General features: G+C 48.0%; 7 protein-coding genes and 1 non-coding gene across 8 annotated transcripts; 5 read left to right on the top strand and 3 right to left on the bottom strand.

Moving 5' to 3' along the window:
• Window positions 1-166: 166 nt before the first annotated feature.
• MYCFIDRAFT_46944 (uncharacterized protein) lies at window positions 167-8819 on the top strand (the record flags this gene model as incomplete). Its single annotated transcript, XM_007927627.1, has 4 exons — window positions 167-507; window positions 562-728; window positions 776-1596; window positions 8598-8819. 4 exons carry the CDS (start codon window positions 167-169, stop codon window positions 8817-8819), a joined length of 1551 nt encoding a protein of 516 aa, XP_007925818.1.
• Window positions 8820-9460: 641 nt separating this feature from the next.
• MYCFIDRAFT_85418 (uncharacterized protein) lies at window positions 9461-10294 on the top strand (the record flags this gene model as incomplete). Its single annotated transcript, XM_007928275.1, has 1 exon — window positions 9461-10294. The coding sequence occupies one exon, from the start codon at window positions 9461-9463 to the stop codon at window positions 10292-10294; it is 834 nt and encodes a 277-aa protein (XP_007926466.1).
• Window positions 10295-10419: 125 nt separating this feature from the next.
• Window positions 10420-12725, bottom strand: MYCFIDRAFT_174639 (uncharacterized protein; the record flags this gene model as incomplete). Its single annotated transcript, XM_007928276.1, has 5 exons — window positions 10420-11206; window positions 11258-11597; window positions 11628-11810; window positions 11850-11925; window positions 11958-12725. The coding sequence occupies 5 exons, from the start codon at window positions 12723-12725 to the stop codon at window positions 10420-10422; spliced, it is 2154 nt and encodes a 717-aa protein (XP_007926467.1).
• Window positions 12726-12756: 31 nt separating this feature from the next.
• On the top strand, window positions 12757-14690 carry MYCFIDRAFT_174640 (uncharacterized protein; the record flags this gene model as incomplete). Its single annotated transcript, XM_007928277.1, has 7 exons — window positions 12757-12955; window positions 12993-13303; window positions 13362-13392; window positions 13419-13625; window positions 13654-13719; window positions 13748-13816; window positions 13861-14690. The coding sequence occupies 7 exons, from the start codon at window positions 12757-12759 to the stop codon at window positions 14688-14690; spliced, it is 1713 nt and encodes a 570-aa protein (XP_007926468.1).
• A 414-nt stretch (window positions 14691-15104) lies between these two features.
• MYCFIDRAFT_t42 lies at window positions 15105-15204 on the bottom strand. The gene has a single exon. It is a non-coding gene; the product is annotated as a tRNA-Lys (tRNA).
• Window positions 15205-15453: 249 nt separating this feature from the next.
• On the bottom strand, window positions 15454-16296 carry MYCFIDRAFT_47014 (uncharacterized protein; the record flags this gene model as incomplete). The annotated part of the gene is made up of 1 exon (XM_007927635.1): window positions 15454-16296. The coding sequence occupies one exon, from the start codon at window positions 16294-16296 to the stop codon at window positions 15454-15456; it is 843 nt and encodes a 280-aa protein (XP_007925826.1).
• A 1632-nt stretch (window positions 16297-17928) lies between these two features.
• Window positions 17929-20011, top strand: MYCFIDRAFT_54439 (uncharacterized protein). The gene is made up of 2 exons (XM_007927683.1): window positions 17929-18047; window positions 18229-20011. Exons 1-2 carry the CDS (start codon window positions 18007-18009, stop codon window positions 19904-19906), a joined length of 1719 nt encoding a protein of 572 aa, XP_007925874.1. The 5' UTR covers window positions 17929-18006; the 3' UTR covers window positions 19907-20011.
• Window positions 20012-20424: 413 nt separating this feature from the next.
• MYCFIDRAFT_89352 (uncharacterized protein) lies at window positions 20425-21925 on the top strand. Its single transcript, XM_007928278.1, has 4 exons — window positions 20425-20739; window positions 20793-20815; window positions 20870-21641; window positions 21696-21925. Exons 1-4 carry the CDS (start codon window positions 20446-20448, stop codon window positions 21810-21812), a joined length of 1206 nt encoding a protein of 401 aa, XP_007926469.1. The 5' UTR covers window positions 20425-20445; the 3' UTR covers window positions 21813-21925.
• Window positions 21926-24047: the final 2122 nt, after the last annotated feature.

Genomic DNA, 24047 nt, shown 5'->3' on the forward strand with positions numbered 1-24047 from the left:
TCGCGTGTCGATAACCTTAGTTCTATGGCGCGCCAACCTGGACCTCCTCCGTCTGTAAGCTTCACTTCACTTCGACAAGCAACACTTGGCATCTCGGTGGGAGCAACATCTGCCTACTGGGCCACTCGAGGAGGAAATCCACGAGACTTCACCTCTCATCTCGAGCATGGACGGCGATAAGCTGAAAGGCGGCATCGTGATCGGGGCCATTGCGGGCGAAGAAGTGCGACAAGCCAACGAACATGAACACAATCTCACATTCCTCGAGGCTTTGAAGCTATACCCGACTGCAGTCTTCTGGAGTATCTTCTTCTCACTCGGCATAATTATGACCGCCTTCGATCCACAGCTTCTGGGCCAGCTGTATGCCACGCCGGCTTTCCAGAAAGACTTTGGCTATCAGTACCAAGGCGAGTGGATCATCTCTGCTCCGTGGCAGACTGGTCTGGGTATGGGCAATCCAATCGGTCAGGTTGTAGGAGCGTTCTTTGCAACTTATCCGATGGAGTAGGTGCACTTGAACGGAGGGAAAAAAACGACGTTTGCTGACAAAGGGCGTAGATGGTATGGCAGGAAGAGGACTTTCGGTGTGTGCGTGATTCTCACTGCAGCTTTCATCTTCATCCAGTTCTTCGCCCGATCCTTGCCAGTGCTTCTGGTGGGCGAATTGCTGGGTGGACTGGTGCTCGGCACTTATGCGACCATTGCGCCTACATATGCGTCAGAAGGTCAGTAATGATTGATGTCGGCGTCGACTTCGTGCTAAAGATTTTAGTCTGCCCCATGGCACTTCGAGGAGTACTGACCAGTTACGTGAACCTCTGCTTCGTCATTGGACAGCTCATCGCGAACGGCATCATTGCTGGAACAAGCCAGCTTGACACACATTGGGCGTACTCTGCGCCATTCGCAGCGCAATGGTTCTGGCCATTAGTCATTCTAATCGGCATGCCGTTTGCTCCCGAATCACCATGGTGGCTAGTCCGACAGAATCGTCTCGAAGACGCAGAGCACTCTCTACGACGTCTGGCTTCTCCACGAGTCGACGTGAAGCCTACACTAGCGATGATGATCGAGACCGACCGATTGGAACAGGAGCTCGAATCCGGAGTTACATACTGGGACTGCTTCGAAAAAATCAATCTGCGGCGGACAGAGATCGCTATCGGAGTCTACTGCATTCAAGTCGTTTCTGGCATTTACCTTGTGGGCTATGCAACCTACTTCTTCCAGCAAGCCGGTCTGCCTACCCGCGAAGCCTTCAATATGGGTGTCGGGTTCCTTGCAGTCGGCTTTGTGGGAACACTCTTTTCATGGGTGCTTCTCATTCGCTTCGGCCGCAGAGACATCTACAACGTGGGTCTTACCATCTTGATGGTTCTCATGCTCATAATAGGCATCCTCGATGTCGTCAAATATAAGAGTGGCGTCATCTGGGCACAGTCATCTTTGATGGTTGTGTGGAACTTCTGCTACGACTTCAGCGTCGGACCCGTCTGCTTCGTCATTCTCTGTGAGGTGTCTGCAACCAGAGTTCGAAGCAAGACCATTGCCATCGCGACTGCAGCGCAAGCACTCCTCGGCATCGTCATGACCGTTGCCTTCTGTTGAAACTGCTTATGAGAACTGTGAACTGATGATTCTCTCTATCTACAAAATAAGCTAACTATATCTAGCAGCATGTTTGCTATGTCTTTTATACTGCAGAAGATGTGAGAAGAGTCTTAGACAAACAATCAACACTCCCCCTGGCTCGAGCACATCTTCTGCTATCTCCCCCTTAATCGAGGCAGGTCTACTTCGTTAGTCCCATACCCTTAAAGTGCTTCTCGAATGTTACTCGCGGCAAGGTTTTAGTAAGTAGATTAGCTGGGTTTTCCTTTCCCGATATCCATTCGGTTTTAATGTCACTATTAAGAACGCATTCCCGGAGGAAGTAGTAGCGGATATCGATGTGCTTTGTCTTAGCGTAAAATTCCGGATTCTTAGACAACCGTACTGCTAATACGTTGTCAATGTTAAGTAGGATAACATCATAATGAAGGCTCTATTGCCGTAGAGTAGTCGCAATCTCGTTAATAAACCCTTTAAGCTACATCGCCTCTCGAGCTGCATTAGATGCCGCAACGTACTCGGCCTGTATAGATAACGTAGCTACTACCTTTTGTCTCTGTAATGCAAAGGATACCGGACTGTTAGCCAGCTTATACAAGTAGCCCGTCCTGGATTTCCTAGTGTTACGGCAGCCTGCCTAATCGCTATCGACGAAGCTAGTAACCTTAGGAATAACTCCCCTCTTAAAGAACAGGCCTACTCGTAGCGTGCCTCTAAGGTATGCGAAAACATAATAGATAGCGTCTATATAAGTCTAGTCGGGGTTAGACGAGAATCCGGAAATAATGGACATAGGATAAGCAAGGTCGGCCCTAGTCTTAGAGGCGAGGAAGTTCAACTTACCTACTTTAGATAGGAAGCTGTGTTTGAAGTTTAGTAATACAGTGTACAATAGGTCTGCTATTACTAGCGGCTTGTTGTAATCGAGTAGGGTACTTACTAGTACAATATCCTACATGCCGTATCTTCGGAGGATCTATTCGGCATACGTAGCTTGATAGATATAAATGCCTTCCTTGCTGTGCTCGATTTGTATGCCTAGGTAATAGGCCACTTCACCCTCGTCGGTTATTTTAAAAGCCGCTGCGAGTTCGGCCTTGCACTTAGCGATTATCTTACTGTTTAGCCTAAAGATGTTGACGTCGTCGACGTATACCGTTATAATAAGGCAGCGAGCCTTATAATAGAAGACGCACTCGTTATACTAAGAGACTTTCCATCCGTGCTCTTCTAGCTATCTACGCAACTTAGTATACTAGACCCGCGGAGACTGCTTAAGGCTATACAACCCCTTTCTTAGTCTTGCGAATAACTGTTTCCCTCGAGGCTAGTTCGGAATTCCTAGTAGAAGCTGAATATAGACTTCCTCCTCTAGGTCCCTATTAAGGAAGGCGGTAATAAAGTCCATCTAATAACACTTCTATCCTAATACTGCTATAACCGCAAACAGTGTGCGGTATGCCGCGGTTTTAACAACTCCCGAGTAGGTTTCGGTGAAGTCAAACCCCTCTATCTGCTAGAAGCCTCTAGTATATAGGCGAACCTTATACTTCTTAAAGGAGCTATCCTTGTTGATCTTTCTCCGACATACCTATCGAGTAGAGAGCGCTTTCCGCTTAGCCGGTACTTTGTCAACGATTTTAAAGGTATTGTTGTCTTAGTAGCTGCCCTATTCTGACCTAATTGCGCCTTCCTAGCCTTCTCTCTCGCTAGATTTCTCTATCTCTACGTAGGTCTAAGGGACTGGTGCCGTAGCGAGCGCCTCTAGCGATAGGAAGCTAGTTATTGCTATTGCGTCCTCGATGTCCTCGATACAAAGCCTAATAGCTTTAAGAGCATCTATAGTTAATCCTACGAACTTGAATGCATTTAGCTTAGACTTTGAGTCGAGCGCCTTAGATTCGTTCTCAATATTAGACGGGCTGTCGCTATCCTCGATTGCTACTGTTTTACCCGTTTGTTTCTGCGGCAACTATAGCTTTGAGGGTTGATAGTGCTCCTTAGGCTGAACGACCAAATCGTTGTCTTTACTAACGATAACCTCGTATGCCTCTGTTTTGATAAGCTCCTATATAGTTACCTCTTCGTTAAGGTATTTAACGCACTGCTCGTATCCTTTCTATATACACTAGATGTATAGTAGTCCTCTAGGGACAAGAACACATCGTTTGTTTCGGCGTTAGCAGTGTCCGTAAGAGTAGTCTTTAGTGAACTGCATTCGTCGGGGGGCACGTTGCTGACCTCGAAGCGTAGTATTGTAGACAGTCGCTCGAACGCCATCGGCTGCGACGTAGGTATATGCGATACCGTCTTCGATATATGTAGGGCATACGGCTTCTCTATCCCCGAAACACCTTCGGTTAGCATTCTTACAGCGTTAGCAAATTATACCGTTGTATAAAAGTCCGTATTGCTCCTTACTTATGTACAAAGTGTTAAGAGCCTTGCATTGGCTGCACTTGTCGTCTTTACTATACGGGCCTAGTGCTTTGTTGCAGGGCTTGTTGTTCTTCTTATACTAGTAGTATAAGTCTAGGTATCGGAACTTCTTTTTTCCGGGCCCCTAGTTCCGCTCTAGCTTCCGGTCTAACCCGCTATTAATATCGTCAATCTCTAGTAGGAGCATACCTTAGGTGGACGGAGTTCCTGCTAGTAACCGGCTGCGCGCCGTACGTCTAAAGTTATAACGACTGTGTATAACCTGCGTGCCGGTCTGCCTAGTACGGGCTAAGTAGGTGTTGCGAATTCGTCGTAGCGAGGTCGCTACTAAGGGTAATCCCTTATCTAGGTTGTCTAAGAGACTATCGGAGAGGCTAGATAACTTATAGTTGCTCGATATCTCGATTACCTCTGCCGCTAGGGATTTGGATTGAGATAGCAGCGGCTTTAATCGTTGCTAGGCAGATGTAACGTTCTTAGCTTCCTCAAAGACTTCTTTAGCATTGTCTATGCCAAACTCGTCATTACTGGCATCCGTTCGCTAAGGCTACATCTTCTGCTTCTTCTTAAAGTATAGAGAGACTATATCCATTAGTGTATTATCTTCATTACCCGAGTTGTGTGAGTCCTCTAGTTGCACACTTAGCTGGTATACTGCTACAGCAGGCATGCTCTTACTCTTAAGCCGTAGTGAAGAAGAGCTAGGTGGAGTTTTGACGTCTCTCTTTAGTCGGTTACTGCCTTAGAATACGAGGTTTTCGAGCTTCTTATCCTGCCGCGTACGTGGCTCTAGCTTTCCGTCGTCTGATGACTAATCGTAGTACTTCTTGCGCTTAACTATTATAGCGGCATCGGGTTTATCTTCGGATTCCTTACTTAAGACCGCCGGTTCTAGTAGCAGAGGGCGGGTTTCTCGATCGTTAATGTATAGTGCAGCGTAGTTATCGTCTAGCCCTTGTCCCTCGTAGACTATATCCGCGAGTACGTTGTAGACCGTGTCCGTGTTAGGATAGTAGAACCGATAAGAGGCTTCTTTAGTAGCACTAACAAAGTAGCCGAAGTATCCTCGTAGGTTATAAAGCTTTCTGCTCTTCATTTTATAGAGCTTTTCTTTAGGGATAGCAGCTACTATCCTGCTCCCCTATATCTTTTCGAAGTCTACATTTGGCTAACTGCCTTCCCTCATTTCTTAGGGAGTCTTGTTGAACTTGGTAACCCGAGTAGGCACTCGGTTCTTCAGTCGTACCGCATAGTCAACTGCCTCTAGGAAGAGCTTTTCTAGAAGAGAGCTGTTTCGAAGCAGTTTATTGCTTCGTTCGGTAATAATTTTCCGAATATACCCGGAGACGCTATTGTCCTGAATTATAGCCGCAGCTCCTTTACGAACCGTACGATTAACTCGCTTAGCTACTCCTACCTAATAATAATAGTAAGGCAGTGTTAGTTCAATGACTACCCTATGCTTCTTGCAGTATACAGCAAAGTCTCCGATCTGGAACTGCCTGTCTATACGATAACGTCTGATTGTAATGTTGTATTCTTTCTTAACATGTCTATATAGGAGTATAAGCTTACTATATGCATCTTTAACCTTAGCAAGACGGAGTGAGAAGGTATACCGATTAGCGTTATCTGTAACAAAGACAAAGTACCTAGTACTATCGTATCCTGTAACAGGATATAGTCCCTATATATCGATATAGACCAATTCTCCGGCCTTCTTAAAGCGTCGATTAGCGGGGTCTCTTAGTATGCGAACAATCTTTCGTATAGTCTCGCAGATAGGGCACGTGAATGCAGACATAAAAAGCCGAATTTGTTTATCGGTGATGCCTATACCGGTGCTGACTTTAAGTAGCTTGCGCATTCGATAGAAGCTTAGGTGTCCTAGCCTTCGGTATACAATCAAGACTAGATTAGTGTCTATGTCGACTTTAGCAACGAAACTAGGTTCCTATTGTGCAGTCTTTTTTGCCTCTAGAATGTTCGTAAGCTGGACGAAGTATAGGTTCTTAATTAATTTTGCTATGCCGATACAATAGTCTTCTAAGGTAAGGAGCTTAACTTCCCTATTGCCCTATCTACCGTATAATCCTAACTTATCGAGTTTGGATACAGACAGAAGATTGCAGGTACTGTCTAGTACAAAGGCTACCCTAGGTAGCTTAAGCTTGAACGGGGTGTTGTCTTAGTCAATTAGGTAGAGAGTAACTCGCCCTCCTCCTTAGACTTCTAGTTTGGATTTGCTGTCCGCAGTCCCTATAGAAAAGGTTAGCGGGTGTAGCTTAGTAAACTATTTAATATTATTGCAGATGTACATCGTAGCACTACTGTCTAGTAGCTAAGTATCTTTGGTAACGGCTGGAACATCTAGCGTGGCTATAGTATAACTAAAGGCAGTTTGTATAGCAGCTGTAGTAACATCTATAATAACGTACTCGCTCTTAGAGCAATTACATATAATCCTACATCTATATCTAATGCACGGTCTCTCAATTTCCTTATCCGCTACCTCCCCCTTACTGCTGCTCGTATAAAGTTCAAAGCACTGCGAGTTATAAGTATAAGCTTAGGGAAGTAGGGTGGGTAATAAGGTACCTTCGCAAGCAGAGGATAGGTATAGTAATTCTTCTTATATATCTCTTAGCGAGTATACTGCTATAACAACAGGGCTCTTAAACGCTACTGACTTCTTAACCTGCTACGGGGTGGATAGTTCGTTATCGTCTTCTTCCGGCAGGGGTGTATTAATAGCTATTTGCAACGTCGCTTTAAGTTGAAGATTAGGATTAATGCTGTTAAATGCGTTTTCTAATTCATCGCCTAGGGAGGCAACTGCTGCCGTAACATCATTACAGCTAGCTATATTAGATTGCTAATCTGGGATGCTGTCCGGCATCTGAAGGTTTGGGGCCGTGTCTGTCGGGTTTGGCAATTCATTTGCCGGTCTGTCGAGAAGGTAGAGAGGTATAGTAGCCTCTAGAAACTTATCGGTGTCGATTCTACTATAGAGAGTTCTGTAACTGTCTCTCTAGCGTTGTTCATCTAGAAGTTTCTAGAACTCATCGTTATCACCTCCCGTAAGACCTACCTATCCTTCGGGCCGGAGAGTAGATAAGAACCTTGTCTTATCCGAAATTGCTAGTAAAGCGGATTATAACTGGTTAGACTTGTTAGTCGGCTTCTCGATAGCCTTTTTATCCTTCTTTAGACGTTTTTCTAGGTGCAAGGTATAGTACTCGTCTAGCTTATAGACACCTATACGTCTATAGCATTCTAGCTTTCTGGGTTCCTTCTTGTTACCCTTGTTAGCCTTGTCCTTGTTCTTGCTGCCCTTGCCTTTGGGTTTCTTGTCTCTATCCGCCTTCTTTTTCTTCTCGAGTACTCTTGTCTCTTCGCTAAGTAGCTAAGCTTTAAGTAATGCGAGGGTAAATGTTGTCCCTATATCGCAAGCTCGATTAAAGTTTTTAACGTATAGTTTATAGTCCCAACCTAGTCCTCGAATTAGAATTTGTATGAATTCGGAATCTGGTGTATAGTCCTTGTTTTTGGTAACAGTTCGAAGGTCTAGGCGTGTAAGTTCCTTGATACTAATGTATTTAGTAATATTAGTGCATTAATAGGCTTTCGTATCGTTTAGCCTAGCATTAGTAAGCTGAAGCTGTCGTGCTTCGCTAATTTGGCAATAGGCGATAATGCCATCGTAGAAGGTCTTCGCATCGGTAGTTTCTAGGATAGAGCCAGAGATGGAAGGATGAACTTTCCCTTATAGCCATTGTAGGCATTCCCTCTTGCGCTTGGCAAATTTCTCATATATGTCCTTTTGGTTATAGTACTCCAGCATACCGGCCTTATAGTCTTGCAAGTCATCGTCGAATGTTTCGCGAATGAGTGCCTTGTCTTCTGCTTTCAAGGTCCGAAGGGAACCAGTGAATCCTAGTTCCTTCGCGATCTGTACTCGGTCTAGCCGTGCGGGAGCTTCGGGTTTAGCTGGCACGTGTTCTATACCCTTGATAATGCCAATGTAATTTTTAGCCTGAGCTTTCACAAGTGTGATACGCTGCTATAAAGTAAGATCGACTTGAGAGACCAGGATTTTGTTACTATCTTGGTCGAGAGAGGTAGATGAAGATTGAGACGTCATTGCGTCGGTCGCGTCACGAGTTACGGGCCGTACGCTCAAAATGGAACTACTGAATGTAGATCACAGGCCACTAAACAGGAAGGTAGATCTAGGTTCTCCTAACCTAGACCTGAATCCTTGCTCTTTCTGTAGAATCCTGCTCTTTCTATAGATCCGGGGATCGGGCGGGGATTCAAAGACAAGGAGGGGAATTGTGCTCGTTGGGGCTGCTAACGGATTAGGTATCAACGAGTAGTTCAAAGCAGTCCGGAGGATTTTAGATCTTGCGGAATAGAGGGCTCAACCTATTGAAACTGCTTATAAGAACTGTGAACTGATGATTCTCTCTATCTACAAAATAAGCTAACTATATCTAGCAGCATGTTTGCTATGTCTTTCATACTGCAGAAGATGTAAGAAGAGTCTTAGACAAACAATCAACACCTTCCCGTTTATGATCAACCCGGACCAGGCAGATATGAGAGGCAAGATCGGCTTCTTCTTCGGAGGCTTGTCGGCGATTAGCTTGCTGTGGACATTCCTGAGAGTTCCAGAGACTCGTGGAAGGACGTACGAAGAGCTCGACATCATGTTCTCGCGCGATGTGCCAACGAGACAGTTCAAGAAGTATGTTATTGAGTAGATATAAGACACTTAGTACTAGCATGGTCCGTCAAGAATGGTCTCAGACATCAACTTCTCGAGCTAGCGGCAAGGCTCAGACTACAAGTTTCTCATGTGAGAAGCAAACCTTGAAATCGGATTCTCACACGATATAGTCGCCCTTTTCCACATTATCGACTCATGACATCAAGTCGACACTGAGGAGCGCAATGCCAGTAATACGCTTGCTGGACGAGATGCTCTTCACGTGTAGCCGAGAGCATTATTCACGCTATATATGGATTGCTTCCTGTCGCTTACAATCGTATAGACACTGAGAGCAGTGCAGACGAGGAGATTCGAGTTGCCGTTGCGACCCGCACAATTTCCTTGGCGCTCACGTTTCAGAGTTGGAGTGAATGAGCGGACAATAGACAAGGAAGGCTATTGTTCAGCTTTCTATTGTTACGGGGCAGAGCCATTCACTTTCCCAGACTAGGCGCATACAATCTACGTCTGCGTCCATCTTGCATTCTTTCCCAAAACATTAACAGCACCGCAACCGCCGGCAAGACTGACTCCAGACTCCACTCCCTCACTATCGAGCCACACACTTCTGAACATCAGCAGACGACTCGGTAACCCGGACTATCGCCAAGGACACCTCTTACAGTCTCGACGATGGATCACATCGCCAAGTTGAAGAGCGAGCTCGAGCAGGCCAAGCAAGCCGACGACAAGGCTCGAGTCTCCCGCCTCGTGCGTATGATTGGCATGGAAGAGCGTAAAGCTCGAATGAAGGCCTCTCGCGAAGAAGACGCCCAGCGCAAGGCTCGCGAGTCATTTCTGCCATCCTCAAAATCTGACACCCCTCGATCTCGCGGTCCAGTAGCGGCCAAGTTGCCGCCGATGGCCTACTTCAACGATTTCGAGGATGAGGTGAAGAGAGAGGAAGAGGCACGACAAGCCGCTGAGCGCGTTCGCAAGGAACAAGAGGCGCGGGAAGCTGCAGAGCGCGCTCGACAGGAGGAAGCTCGCCGGAAGGCAGAAGAGCGACGCCAACGAGAGCAAGACCAGCAGCGACAGCGCGATTCAAAGTTCCGAGACCAAGAGAGGCAGAGAGAGCGTGAGCAGAAGAAGAAGTCATATCGCTCCACTCCAGCCAACACTCCAGCGCGAGCATCGCCACCAGCGCCAGCGGTTACCATGCCACAGATCAAGGATTGGTACGCTTTCGCAGAAACGTGCAACAGAGCGCGTGAGAAGGTGCAGACGTTCCCTGTGCCACCGGGTGGATGCTGTGGCAGCCTCGCTTGTGTCAGTCGGGCTAAGGACCGCGCAAACAAAGCCTGCGAATGCAACATCCGCAGATGCTTCAGAAATGCTGGCATTGCGAACTTCAAGAAGGAAATGCTCAAGTGGCACCCCGACAAGTGGTCTCGGAGTCCGGAAGCCAAGCGAGACGATTTCCAGAAGCTGGCCAGGGAGATCTTTGTTGTGTTGAAGGACATGTGATCTCACCTGCCACAACTCTACTCAAAGCGAGAGGTCCAAGCTAGTGAGGGAAGATCCATGGCATCGAGAGGGCTGCATTGTGCTGGTAAATGTCGCGATTTGAGAATCTTGTTGTTTTCCTGTGTTCATAGTCCAAGATTGGGAGGTAGATCAGAATTCAGCCAATTCCAATCTGCGCCAGTACTCGCATCGCCATTCCAACCCATTGATGTATGAGTAGCAAAGTTCATCATATCTGAATCTTCAAAGCCCCAATAATCGGCAGCGCTTCCGGCGAGGAACGGACCTTGATATGCGAAAGACATGCCTAGTCCAAAATTGGGGTCATGCATATCAAGATTGTTTGCTTGACCGGCTGGAGCAAGTTCAGAGGTACTGAGATGCTGAGCTAGTGTATGATCGAACGTAGGCGGCGCACTAGGGGTTGATTGCTGCTGTTGTTCCAATTGTTTCTTGACCATATCTGCTTCTAGGCTTTCGCATTGTCCTTTCTTGATCATAGTGATTACACCAAAATAAGGAAGTACAAAGCGGTCTTCAGAGCCTTCTACATCGTATGCGGATCGGAGCAGGTGTTGTAAAGACTCGTAACACTTCCGGCAGAGCAAACCCGATATCTTGGTTTCAGATCCAGCTTTGATGGCATCGAGAGTACGATAGACGAGATGAAGTTTGTGATCGCGGGCAGCGGAATGAGGTCGGGAGCCAGGCTCTTCACGCGCACCGTATCCGACCAGATCAAGAAGTAGTACGACAGCTGCGGTGAAAGCTGTGAAGTTCATCACTGTGCCATTGCTCGCCATGACAGGATCTGTCTCAAAGACCTCTAGGTATCTAAAAGTGAAGGGCAGAAGCGTTAGCATAAATCCTAAGCGAGGAAAAGCGATTCGCAGCCAGAGTGAGACAAGAGGGCTACAAAGCGGGACTTTGCAGGGTGAGGTATTCGCTCTTCGGCTTACTCACGCTTCGAGTAATCTTGTTGAATCTTCTACAACAGTGCGCCTGCTGAAGTCGTACCGCGGCTCTTCTTCAGACCGAAAGAAGAAAGGAAGATGAACGTAAGCCCTCAACTGATGAAAGTGGACTACGCGATAGAGCCGCGTATACTTCTCCGGCAGGTTGGTGCACATGCGTATGTCGTTCAAATCTAGGTAGCCAGATGGCAACTGTGATTTGACAGCCTCCATCTCTTCTTCTACCTTGATCGTCGCGGACAGATGGGCGCCTTTGATGCTTTGCAGGCAGTCGATGACCTTTCCCGTAATTATGCCGAGGCGTTTGTAGAGATAGTCGCCCGGATCATCTTTTGGTGACGAGGACACCGTTAGGTCACAAATGTGGTCGGGTAAGGAATAAGGAAGCCCAATCATGAGTGACGCCCAACGATCTGCATGGAAGAGAGGCCAAAATATTGCATCATGCCTGTCTGAAGTACGGCGGGAGTGCATATTGCTGAGTTGTAATAAAGATGTAGCACGGCGATAGACCAGAAAGGCTCGCCTTGGTTGGAGCGCGGCTGCGATCAAATCAGTGAGCTTCTCCTAGATGTCAATACATGCCTGATGGTCGATGGTATGTAGTACAATTTTTTTTTCAATGAAGACGATCACAACAGAGGGCGGGCATCGCACCTAAACAACTTACCCATGTAACACAATCCAACAGCCATCAGACAGTTCAAGCCTGCTTCAGTGCTCGCATACTCATCATCATTCACTACAGTCTTTTCCACGACCGGGAGAAATCTTTGACGATCACCAGTGCCTATTGCAAAACTTACAAGCAGTAAAGCAAGTGCCGATGGACTAGGAGCTCGCAATATCTCCCCTGCGAAAGACCGCAACGAGTCGTAAGCCTTGCCCCAAAGCAGACCCAAAGTGTCCCGATATAGCGGCCACCAGGAGCTGTATTGGTTGAAGATGGTCTCCATTTCCTTTTCGGAGGGAATGCAGGCCCGCAAGGCTGCAACTGCTCCCTGGTGCTTCTTCGTCTTTCGCAGCCCAATCTTTGCTGTTGTGCACGAGCCAGATGTGCCATCACTGCTCCCGGGCGTTTGTGTTGTGCTCGGTGTCTCGCCCATGATCGGGTTGCCTAGAAGACGTATCAATGGAGCATGGCCTGTTTCGACAGCTTGTTCCTCCTGATCTTCATCCTCGGAGCCGGAATCGCCGTTTCCTTGCGTTTGAGTAGGACTTTCGATAGCAGCGTGCGAGCTCGTCCAAGCCTGAGCAGTGCTTGCTTCGCTGGCGCCGCCAATGTTCTCTGTGCTCTGCACAAGACGTGCGAGCTGCGTCTCGAGGAAAGTGATGCGCTTCCTGAGATACTTGCTGTCCGTGGCATCGCTTCCGGCAACCAGACCTTGAGGTACGCAAGCAGACTCCGTGGAACGCGCGACACATTCATGGCATGCACCAGCCGAACTGACGGGCATCAGCTTTGCCTGAGGCTGACGGTGTCTTTTGATGGCTGCAGGTTTCGCACGTACGTACCTCGTACCAGAGCATCTGATCTTGCGTTTACGACCTGGATTCGACGTCAATTCCGCATGCCTTCTTGGCTTCAGAAGTTCGATGGGACTTACACGGGACACAGCTTTTGGTACCCTTCCGCATGCGTTTGCTGAGACGCCCATCTTGCACCGTATCGGTTGGCATGGCCATTGTCGACGGACGAAAGAAGCCCTGCTCGCCGACGTCAGGGTATACAGATTGGGCTTGGCATTGGATTAGTCATTCCTTGGCGTCCCAGACCATTGCAGGAGTCGTGCACTCTCGACCTCATCCTCTCAAAACAACATCAAACGGCCTCACGCAGCTCGATAATGTCAGGAAGTGGAATTCGCTGGGCGAAATTGAGAAAAACGCCTCCTCCAGTGCCAAGTCTGTCAAGGATGAGGTGCCTCCGACGGACGAAGAAGACGCCATTGTGTATACCCAGGAACGACATCATTGTCGCTCTATCCGCGCCGCCGAAGAGCATTCTAGCACTTCAGCCAGGTCATCCTCGCAGGTGGCCTCTTCATCCTGCTTTACTATTTGCCCATCTACTTACGAGCAAGTTGATTGAGTCGCTAGAGGAGAGACTGCCTAACACCAACGGTCAACCCGGGTGCTGTTTTTGACAGGTGTAAGTTCAGCAAGGGCGCTTCTGCGACTGGTGCCGCGTAAGCATACAGAGCTCCTGGCAATCAAATATCCCTCTCCGATTGAAACTGCTTACTGGCTTAAGTTGCAGAAACCATCAATGTCTCTGCCTCCACGGCTTTTTCCATTCTATGATCGGAGGCCGAATACTGACCGAACTCAGCTTTTAACCATTCACAAGCTTTGGTGTTTTTGAACATTCTACAGTACAATGAGTAATTCAGATTGCAGACCTTCTCTTCCGACAAAATACGCTGCACGCCCATAAGAGGAACAGTACAAGTCAAAAGCCGCACTACGGACATCCCAGTCAACATCAACAGCTCGGCATCTATCGGCGTTACGATTGAGAGTTACACATCGAGACTCGAGCGATGTCGTACTGATCACCTTTATTAGAGGGATCTGCTGCTCCCCTTGCAGCCTCCTCTTCATCGTTGAATGTTGCTATCACCTTCAAGGAGAGCACTACCAGGTGCCCCTTCGCGCTCATACCAGAAAAAGAGCCGGCGGCAAGAATTCTTTTGGGAACATCTGCCGAAACTCTGAATCAAGAGCCTCACCAACCAAGCAAGGCCCCAAGACCTCGGCCTGAGTGCACATCGTTACCTTTTACACAGTTCGCAGTGATGTATCAAGGACACACAACAACGATGGATCAATCACCGTTCTTCAAATTATCGCCAGAATTGAGGAATCTTGTCTACGAATATGCCGTCACGCAAAGCGATGCTTCAGTCAAACTACTAGAGAAGCAACCAGGACTTACGATGACGTGTCGAAAGATCAGACAAGAGTGTTTGTTATTGTTCTACAGCTTGAATACTTTCCGACTGGAAGTGCCGCAAAATAATTCTCAAGCGCTGGCCCAACGTCTCCAGTCATCGACCCTTCATACCGATGCCGGAGGCGAGAGACTGCGATCGATACAGAAGCTTGCTATCATCTATCATCTTTCGAGTCTCGAGAACCAACCTGTCGTACCTGGCTGCAAGAATGAAGGCGGCTGGGTTCGAATCTCGGAGACGTTGGCAGAGATGGGATTCTCGAAGGATCAAGTCGTTTGGAAGACTCAATCAACGAGCTTTCTGGATTCTTCATTGGGTGGAAATTATCTTGCGTATCTGGCTGAGACTGCGAGGCTGAGGATGTATGACCACATCATCCAGAAGGGTTGGGAGGAGATTTCTGATTCGATGGTGGCCGCGAAGGCTTCAAGTCAGACAATCTGGAAGTTGGATCGACCGTCTTAGTGCAATTAAGTATTTCGCGTGACTGCTTATGTTGCTGTTGCTTGAAGAACTGCTTCATCTTCAGCAGATGAAAGTATTGACGACTGAACTGGCACTCGGGTTCTTTGAAGTTTATAGCCTGCGGTGATAGAGATTGAATGTATGAGTTGATGGAGCACTGAATTGAGCTAAAGCTAGTACTTCGCACGACTTCGTTCCGACCTATTGTGTTCCAGACTGAAGCATTCCTGGACGAAAGAATAGACTGTGGCAAGATCGCTGTTCCCGGTGACGGCCCGGAAATCCGGATTTCCATATCGGGGCACCAAAAATTCGCACTTCAAAATTTTCGGTCATGCCATGCAACTCCCAAACCTCGACCACAACATCCTGGAAAGAGCAAAAAATGAATGGTCTTAACTGCTTTATAGGAATAGCCGAAGGTGGGGCTCGAACCCACGACCTTGAGGTGTTCTTTTCTGGATTGGAAACCCATCATAAGAGCCACACGCTCTACCGATTGAGCTACCCCGGCAGGGGATCACGATGACATTTCGTGTCATTGCTGAAGGGTGGGGATTCTCTACGTTCTTAAGATTGCTGATTTGTAGAATCCGTTGTTAAGCCGGCAACTTTCAATACATTGACAACAAGAATGCCATCAGATCTCTCTGCAGCTTCTTCGACAGTTGTGTTGCGGAAATGGAGTCACGATATCTGGCGAGGACTGTTCTCGAAGGATCATCAAGTCGTCGCGGTGGCTGAAAGGGCTCGAAGCGTTCATTCATGTAATCTCGACTGCTGGCTTGTCTTCGTCAAAGTCTGATGTACTCAACACTGCCTGCTTCTGCGGCACCCACTCTCCCTTCTCTGGATCGAATCTGTGATGGTCGTGATAGATGTCTGATAGTGCTTGATCGCCGTATTCTTCGATCAGAATGTCGGCATATGAGTACGGAATCCAAGCTGGCATTGACTCGAAGACACCTTCTCTCAGCGGATAGATGTCATCGTATAGGTAGTGATGTCGGTCCTTTACCATCATCGACTCGTCGTTGCCCTCAGCAGTGGCGGTATCATTGTGCCGCAGTGTTGTGATGTCGATGAACAGACCGATATCTGTATCAATCCACCGAGCATCGATGCGGTTTTCTTTGTCGATGTCGCCTTCGAAGCAGTGAGGATTGACTTCCAACATATACTTCCTCGCCGTGTTTGTCCCGGGGATCTTGAAATGATGCATACTCATGTTGTAGTATCGAGCAAGAAGCTCTATGGAAGTCTCGGATACCATGACATCGATGTCAGAGTCCCAGGGCATTACCCGTCGATTCCAGTACCAGCCCAAGAGCGTTCCGTGCATTAACCACGACTCCGCTCCAATCTCGTTCATGGTCGTCAAATACGTCTGCACCAATGAGCTCAGGTGTTCTTGTTTTTCGTAATATTTTAATGGCCGATCAGCAAACCGTCCATCGTAGTGTTGATCGAACGTTGATTCGTGGAAGTACTTGGTCTGTTTGTGCCATTCTGCCTCGATGTAAGGTCGTGTGAGTCGGGTCCTAACGCTGTCGAAATCCGCATCGCGCCTGTTCAGTGGAGATGCTCCTGTCCATTCTAGTGACATAATAGACCATATCAAATGACTCGAAAGGATTTTCATATCAAAGTCCAGTTTAAATTCAGAGCCAGCCGAGATCCCAGAAATACGCCGAGCCAGAATTTGTTCCAAAGTGCAAGAGCGTGCGATGTTCTGAGTTTATGCTACGACCTAACCCCTTGTGCAATGGTTCAATAAAATACTCGTCCAGAGACAATGCTTACGTCCAGAAAGCAATCCGTGCAAAAGTCCAGATAACCACACGGGTATCGCTTGGCCGCGTAAGGTCAACACGTAGTACCAAGGTCAAGGGTCAGGCAGGAATCTTGATTGCGCGTTCCAGTGTCGAGAAAAGCGTGGTCTGAAACTCCAGGTCCTGTTTTTGTGCCACTAGAATACCTAGGTAGTCCACAGGAGCCTCAGACGATCAAGGGCTGCTGGCGTATCGGAATGTGACGAGTGAAATAAAGTGGAAGACTGTGATACTTCCAGACGAATGATTAGAACCTATGCAGGCGCGCCTCCCGATGCAATGATAGAGCAGCGGTGGATGATGCTCGTGCGCCGAGGGAAGATCTTGTAGAGAGCTTTACTTACGTCAGCGACACGCGAGAAAGCTTGGCAGAAGCAAGCTTCCCTTCTGCCAGTCTACGCCTCAACATTCCATACGCATACCAATTCCTGTCACTGTCACTGATTCATTCAATTGGGATTTCACGAGCAAGCTTGTGCCCACGCAATTCGCACGTTCATCCAATCCGAAGCTACCAGGTCTAATCGATCCCTTCTGTGGTGCTCCCACCAGAACTCTTTTGGTCCTCTGCGTGGTCCAGAATGCTTGTTTATCTGACTTGCGTGCTGCTGGACAGTGCTTACACGCAAGCTCGTATCATGGCGTTTGTTGCGCCGGTCTTGGCGCGGTAGAATAACTACGTTGACCACTTCAATGATGCCTTCGAGATCGTCTGCTTTCTCCACGGCCAGTGCCAAAGGACATACCCCATCACCACAGCTGCATCGTCCCAATCTTCTTCATGCTCTTTCGGTAGTTCCTTCGAAGGCGCGGCTTGGTCTGTAATGCCCGCGATCTGAAGGCGTCAGTACTCTTGAAGAGCTCTCGGACGCTCTCGCGCGAGGGTGAAGAATGTCCATAGAATATTAGCTGTACTGTCTGTCTGTGGTCGACCGTTTGATGCGTCTGGATCGTGTCCCTTTTCGCGCAGAGCTGTCTTTTGCAGATGAGGACGCTTGACCTTCTGTGCTCTACTGGAACGGTTCTTGCAATCCAATGCCAACATCTGCCTCAACTCTTGGGAGCGTGTTTCAGGTCGACCACGCACGATAACGAGTGAGCCCCGGCTCAGCCCGTCCGGTATTGGCGACTTCGGCGTGTTCGGAGAGTGCTTCACGACAACTTTGCCTCTCGGCCTGCGTTCGAAGTTCAAAGTATGCGATGCAAAATGCCAGAGGAGGGTCTGCGACGATCAACATCTTGCCGCGCTGCTTCTGGTCGGGGCCTGTGTCTGCGAGGACACCTGGATAGCCAGATAGGGCAACTGCATGCGGGCGGCGTGAAGGAAAGCGCTCGCCTTGTTGGGTAGATCTTGCGCCTTTCGCCGGGGAGCTCCTGTGATATATACAATTGACCGCCGTTTGGAACGACGAATATCGGATACAATTGAACACCTGGAAGACCGAAGAACGACAGTGCCCTCCACAGGACAGAGTGTCGGCAAGATGCTCCCTCCCTTCGATTACTTCGAGCATCGCGCGGCATGGTAAGAGATACCCTCCCATGAGCTCCCCACATCCCACGCGGGCATGATGGCTGGACAGACAGAACGGGGATGTGCATCTCGGTCTATTCGATCATTGTCGCCATGCCCTCTGTGCTTCGATGTCATTTGCATCTATCTCAACACACACTCTCGACATTGAGTGACTGCTAACTCAGCGCAGTAAGAGAAAACAAGATGAGCGTGCCAGCCGTATTGCAACCCTACCAAAGCCCTACCTTCTACCGATTTCGCCTGACGACAAGGCGATATACGATGAACCGATCGATCAACTTGTCAAAGATGTTCAGAACAATAGCGCCAAAGCCGTCGATGTCCTGCGAGCTTACGGCAAAGCCGCCGTGAGGGCTCAAGAGAAGACGAATTGCGTTACAGAGGTCATGATCAAGGAGGCCGAAAGCTGGATAGAGAAGGGAGATATCAACCTTAAAGGTCCGCTGGCCGGCATACCCGTCAGTCTCAAAGACAGTATTGTCGTGGGCGGCTTCGACACGTCTGTTGGCTACTCCTGCAAGACTGGAAAGCCATACGCAGCAGATGGCGCTGTTGTCCGTCTCCTCAAGGATGCTGGAGCCGTGCCATTTGTCAAGACTGCGCTGCCTATAACTTTGCTGAGTTTTGAGAGCTTCAATGATGTCTGGGGCAGAGCATTGAACCCACACAACGGGAAGTATTCACCAGGTGGTAGCACTGGTGGAGAGGGCGCCATTCTGGCCTTCGGTGGTAGCAGAATCGGTGTTGGCTCTGATGTTGCAGGCTCTGTCCGAGCTCCGGCTCACTTCTCTGGCTGCTACTCACTCCGCTGTAGCACTGGACGGTGGCCCAAGCATGGAGTAGACACTTCAATGCCTGGTCAAGAAGGAATTCCCTCCGTGTTCTCGCCCATGGCACGCACCCTTCTCGACCTCACCTACTTCACACGTTCGATCATTCAAATGCAGCCCTGGAAGTACGATCAATCTGTTCATCCGCTCGCTTGGCGATCTGATGTCGAAGAGACCTTTTCGTCCAAGAAGCTGAAGGTAGGTATCATGCGAACGGACCAAGTCGTCGATCCAGCTCCTGCTTGCGCCCGAGCCCTGAACACAGCCGCGGATGCCCTGAAGGCGCAAGGGCACGAAGTCTTTGACGTGGTTCCGCCAAGTCCATATGAGGCCATGGTCATTGCAAGCAATCTACTCAACGCCGACGGCACCAAAATGTTTCGCTCCTTCTTCCGCACCGGCGAGTCTGATGATGCAGGCGCACGCGAGTTCGGCAGATACATGCGGCTCCCACGTTTCATTAAATGGTTCTACTGGGCATACGTGAAGTACATCAAGAGGGACGACATCTGGGCTGGTCTGCTGGAGCACTGGCACGCGAAATCGGCATTCGAGAACTGGCAGTGGGTTGCTAAGCGCGAGCTCTACAAGGCTAATTTCCATGCGTGGTGGAACACTTTTGGCGACAAGGGCGATGGCATGGACTTCCTCTTGACGCCGCCAAATGCTACGCCGGCTGTGCCACACAATGGCATGAAAGAAGCATCGGCCTCTTGTGGATATACTTTCCTGTTCAATCTTCTGGACTACGCTTGCGGCATTGTGCCTGTCACACACGTCGATCCAAGCAAAGACATGCTTTCGCCGAGCGTCAAGATCAACCGAATGAATGGCGTCGCTCGTGGCGCATACAAGCACTACGACGCCGTCAAAATGGCCGGACTCCCGGTTGCAGTGCAGCTTGTTGGAAGGCGTCTTGAAGAGGAAAAAGTACTTGCTGGCATGAAGCAGTTAGAGGACTCTTTAGAGGCGCGCGGCCAGAAGTATCAACTGCTCAAAGGATATGAGCTGGACTAGTTCTCGAAGTCCTCGTAGTTCAACAATGGTGTGATGCACCCAAATTACCTGCTGTCTGTTGCATTCTGGTCTAATAAGCAAGAATGTATCTCCGATGCCGATTAGCCGGACTCCTCATTTCCATGGCTTGAGGATTCGTGCTTTTCGAGTCTTGTGATTTTTCCGCCAGCGATCTTTTACCCGTGATAGCATCGGTGGTATCCCCAGGATTTCGTCTCGTCTTCCCTGCCACCTCCACGTTGTTTCTCCGCACTTGTGGGTGGATCGGTCTGGGGTTGGACGATGCAACCTCACCCTCATGCCTCATGCTGTGATCCTCGAATCAAGAGAGAGCGCAATTTGTGGTACTCTCCACCTCCCGGTGAGAGCTGAGCAAGGTTGTTCCGTGTGCACGGTTCCTGCAGAAGATTGAACTCTGAGTTTAATTCATAAAGCTGGGCAATTTCCTTCCCTTTTGTTGCTGTGACTTCGCACTAGAAGCTTCCAAGTTAACACTGCACGCCTGACTTTCGGTGTGTGAGAGGAGCACCTTGTCTTTCATGATGCTGCAATCGATTGCAGCATTGCTCCTTGCAGCATCCACGGCCGTATACGCGGAAGGCAACTACGGTGGCAGCGCATCGCTTCCATTCCCGCCGTTTTCTGGAGACCCATTCAAAAAGTACGAGCTCAGTGCGAAGGGCATCAAGGCTTCATTCATCCCATATGGCGCACGTCTCACCAATCTATATGTGAACGACAAGCATGGACATATGCAGGACGTAGCTGTCGGCTACGATGAGGGCTCGCGATACCTGGAAGACTCAGAAACGAACCACACTTACTTCGGTTGCGTCAGTTGCCATCCTAGTTGCATTCTAGTGGTCAAGCTAACGTACATTAACAGGTCGTTGGACGTTACGCAAACAGGTAGATTTAATCTGGACCATTGCGTTGCACTTCTTTAGCACTGACTCTCGACAGAATCAAGAACGGCACTTTTACAGTCGACGGCCAGACCTCTCACATCCCTACGAACGAGCACGGAGGCGCAAATACCTTGCACGGTGGTAGCGTCGGCTATGACCAGCGTAATTGGACTGTTGCGAAAAAAACCGAAAGCAGCATCACTTTCTACCTCTACGACCAAGGCTACGAGGGCTTCCCAGGAGACGTTCTTAATGTCGCAACATTTACACTTGCAGACGACCAGTCATTCACCTCCAGGTTGGTCTCGATTCCATTCGACAAGGCCACACCGATCATGCTCTCGCACCATATCTACTGGAACCTTGGAGCATTCGTAGACCAAGACGCTCTCACCATCTTGAACGATACCCTGTACATGCCGTATGCAGACCGGTATATCCAGACCGACGGCATCCTGGTTCCAAATGGAAATATTGCATTGACAAGCGGTACTGCCTTGGACTTCACCAAGCCCGGCACGATCCTTGGCGACAACATCAAGAATGCCAAGGGATTCTGCGGCACCGGATGCACCGGAATCGACAATGCTTTCATCAACGACTTCCCGCCATATGCTGCACCCAAAGACCAGACTAGGAATGTTCTCCAGATGTCCTCCCCAAGCACCGGCATCAAACTTGATATCGAGACGGATCAAGGAGGAATTCAGATCTACACCTGTGTCGGCCAGAATGGCTCCATTCCAGTGAAGAAGGATCAACAGCACATCCAGGGCCAGACAACACACGTTGAGAAGTATGGCTGCATTGTCATCGAGACCCAGGACGTAAGTAAAGATCCGCTTTTGCGAGTGAATCAACACTGCTAATGATCCCGACAGTGGGTCGGTGCCATTAATTATCCACAGTGGGGCCGCGATCAATTTCAGATCTTTTCTCCAGCGACCGAGCCTGCGGTGAACTACGCGAAGTTCAAGTTCAGTGTTATCACCAGCTGAAAAGATCATAAGATACCATGCGGATAATGAAGAGGATGAGCATGAAGCATGATCGATGAAGCTTCGTAATCGAACCATAATGCATAGTAATCTTACATGACAGATGATCGACCAGATAAGTTCCAATTCCTGCACATACGAGCTCATCGTCACGCGTCAAAATGCAGAGTGTCACCTGCATACAGGACGCCGGTCCGGAACCACTTTTTTTTTCTGCTTTTCTATCATGCATAGGAAAGTTGAAGGATTCTTCCGTAGAGCAACTTCCTGTCAATAATATGACAACTCAACAAAAGTTGGGGCCCCTTTAGGCTTAGTGCGGCTCAAAACGACCGAAAAGCCGACTCTGATTGGTCGGCGGCGAGGAACTTCAAAATTTCTCGATTCTCGCGCGGTCCGGAGGGCGTAGGAGTCGCAGGATCGACTATAACGCTCCGGCGCCGCGATAGCAGTGTTTCCGAGGCCGTCTCCGTCGTTTACGCCTAATCCGGCGGCGTTTTTTGCTCGAGGCGGTATCGTTCGCGCCTAATCCGGCGGTATTTACTCGGAGCGGTAGGCTCGAAAGGCTTATCCTACGCGTTCCGGATAGTACTACTCGCTATAGGCGTTTTATAGGGTACTTATAGTAGGCGTTAGATAAGGTACTCGCTATAAATAGTTCGAATCCTATTTAACTATAGGCGTTTTTAGATAGAATTTGCTATAAGCGTTTCGGGTAGCACTACTCGCTATAGCTATCTCGGACAGTTACCGCTATAAGCGTTTCGAATATTACTACTTAGTACTCGCTATAAGCGTTTTTAGTGGTATTTACTATAAGCGTTTCGGATTAGACTTGCTATAAGTATTCTAAATAGGACTTACTATAGGTATTTTAGATAGTCCTACTTGCTATAAGCGTTCTTAATAGTACTTGCTATTTGCGTTCTGAATTAGACTTACTATACGCGTTCCGGATAAGACTTAGTATAAGCGTTTCGGATTAGAATTGCTATATAGTGCGTTCCAAATGAAACTTAGTATAGGCGTTATAGACAGTAGTACTAACTGTTAGCGCTCCGGATTAGAGTTATTAGACTTACTATACGCGTTCTAAATAGTACTTAGTATTATAAGCGTTCTGAATTAGACCTATTATAGGCGTTATAGATAATAGTTAGCTTATCCTACGCGTTTCGGATAGTACTACTCGCTATAGATATTCTATAGAGTACTCGCTATAGGCGTTATATAGGGTACTCGCTACAGATAGTTCGAATACTATTTAACTATAGGCGTTTTAGATAGTATTTGCTATAAGCGTTCCGGATAGTACTACTCGCTATAGGCCTTCCGGATAGTGCTTCGTATAAGTATTTAGTTTCGGATTAGACTTAGACTTACTTTATACATTCCGGATAAGACGTTCTATAAGCGTTTCAGATTAGACTTGCTATACGCCTTCCGGTTTATACTATACTAAGCGTGTAAAATAAGGCTTGTCCTACGCGTTCCGGATAGTACTACTCGCTATAGATATTCTATAGAGCACTCGCTACAGGCGCCCTATAGGATACTCGTAGTAGGCGTTATATAGGGTACTTACTATAGGTAGTTCGAATACTATTTCCTATAGGCGTTTGAAATAGTATTTACTATAAGCGTTTCGGATATAATATAGTACTTCGTGCTATAAGTATTCTAAATAGTACTTACTATAGGCACTTTAGGTAGTACCGCTTGCTATAAGCGTGCTTAAATTTTAATAGTACTTGCTATTAGCGTTGCGAATTAGACTTGCTATATACGTTCCGGATAGTGCTTACGCTACGCGTTCCGGATTAGACTTAGTAGAAGCGTTCCGGATTAGAATTACTATATAGCGCGTTTTAAATAAAACTTAGTATAGGCGCTATAGATAGTAGTACTAACTGTTAGCGCTCCGGATTAGACTTACTATATACGTTCCAAATAGTACTTAGGATTATAAGTGTTCTAAATTGAAATTCCTATATTTATAGAGTACTCGTAGTAGGCGTTATATAGGGTACTCGCTATAGGTAGTTCGAATACTGTTTAGCTTTAGGCGTTTTAGATAGTCTTTACTATAGGCGATCCGGATAGTACTGCTCGCTATAGATATCTTAAATAGTTACCGCTATAAGCGTTTCGAATGTTACTACTCGCTATAAGCGTTTTTAGTAGTATTTACTATAAGCGCTTCCGATATAACTTGCTATTAGTATTCTAAACAGT

Source organism: Pseudocercospora fijiensis (assembly GCF_000340215.1).
Source record: "Pseudocercospora fijiensis CIRAD86 unplaced genomic scaffold MYCFIscaffold_4, whole genome shotgun sequence".
NCBI classification, from domain to species: Eukaryota; Fungi; Ascomycota; class Dothideomycetes; order Mycosphaerellales; family Mycosphaerellaceae; genus Pseudocercospora; species Pseudocercospora fijiensis.

Excerpts from the sequence above, each read along its gene's own strand:
- MYCFIDRAFT_54439 (XM_007927683.1), top strand. The coding sequence starts at position 18,007 with ATGCTCCCTCCCTTCGATTACTTCGAGCATCGCGCGGCATG. Across the intron at positions 18,048-18,228 it reads TTCGAGCATCGCGCGGCATG|TAAGAGAAAACAAGATGAGC; the intron begins GTAAGAGATACC and ends AACTCAGCGCAG.
- MYCFIDRAFT_89352 (XM_007928278.1), top strand. The coding sequence starts at position 20,446 with ATGATGCTGCAATCGATTGCAGCATTGCTCCTTGCAGCATCCACGGCC. Across the intron at positions 20,740-20,792 it reads ACCACACTTACTTCGGTTGC|GTCGTTGGACGTTACGCAAA; the intron begins GTCAGTTGCCAT and ends GTACATTAACAG. Across the intron at positions 20,816-20,869 it reads GTTGGACGTTACGCAAACAG|AATCAAGAACGGCACTTTTA; the intron begins GTAGATTTAATC and ends GACTCTCGACAG.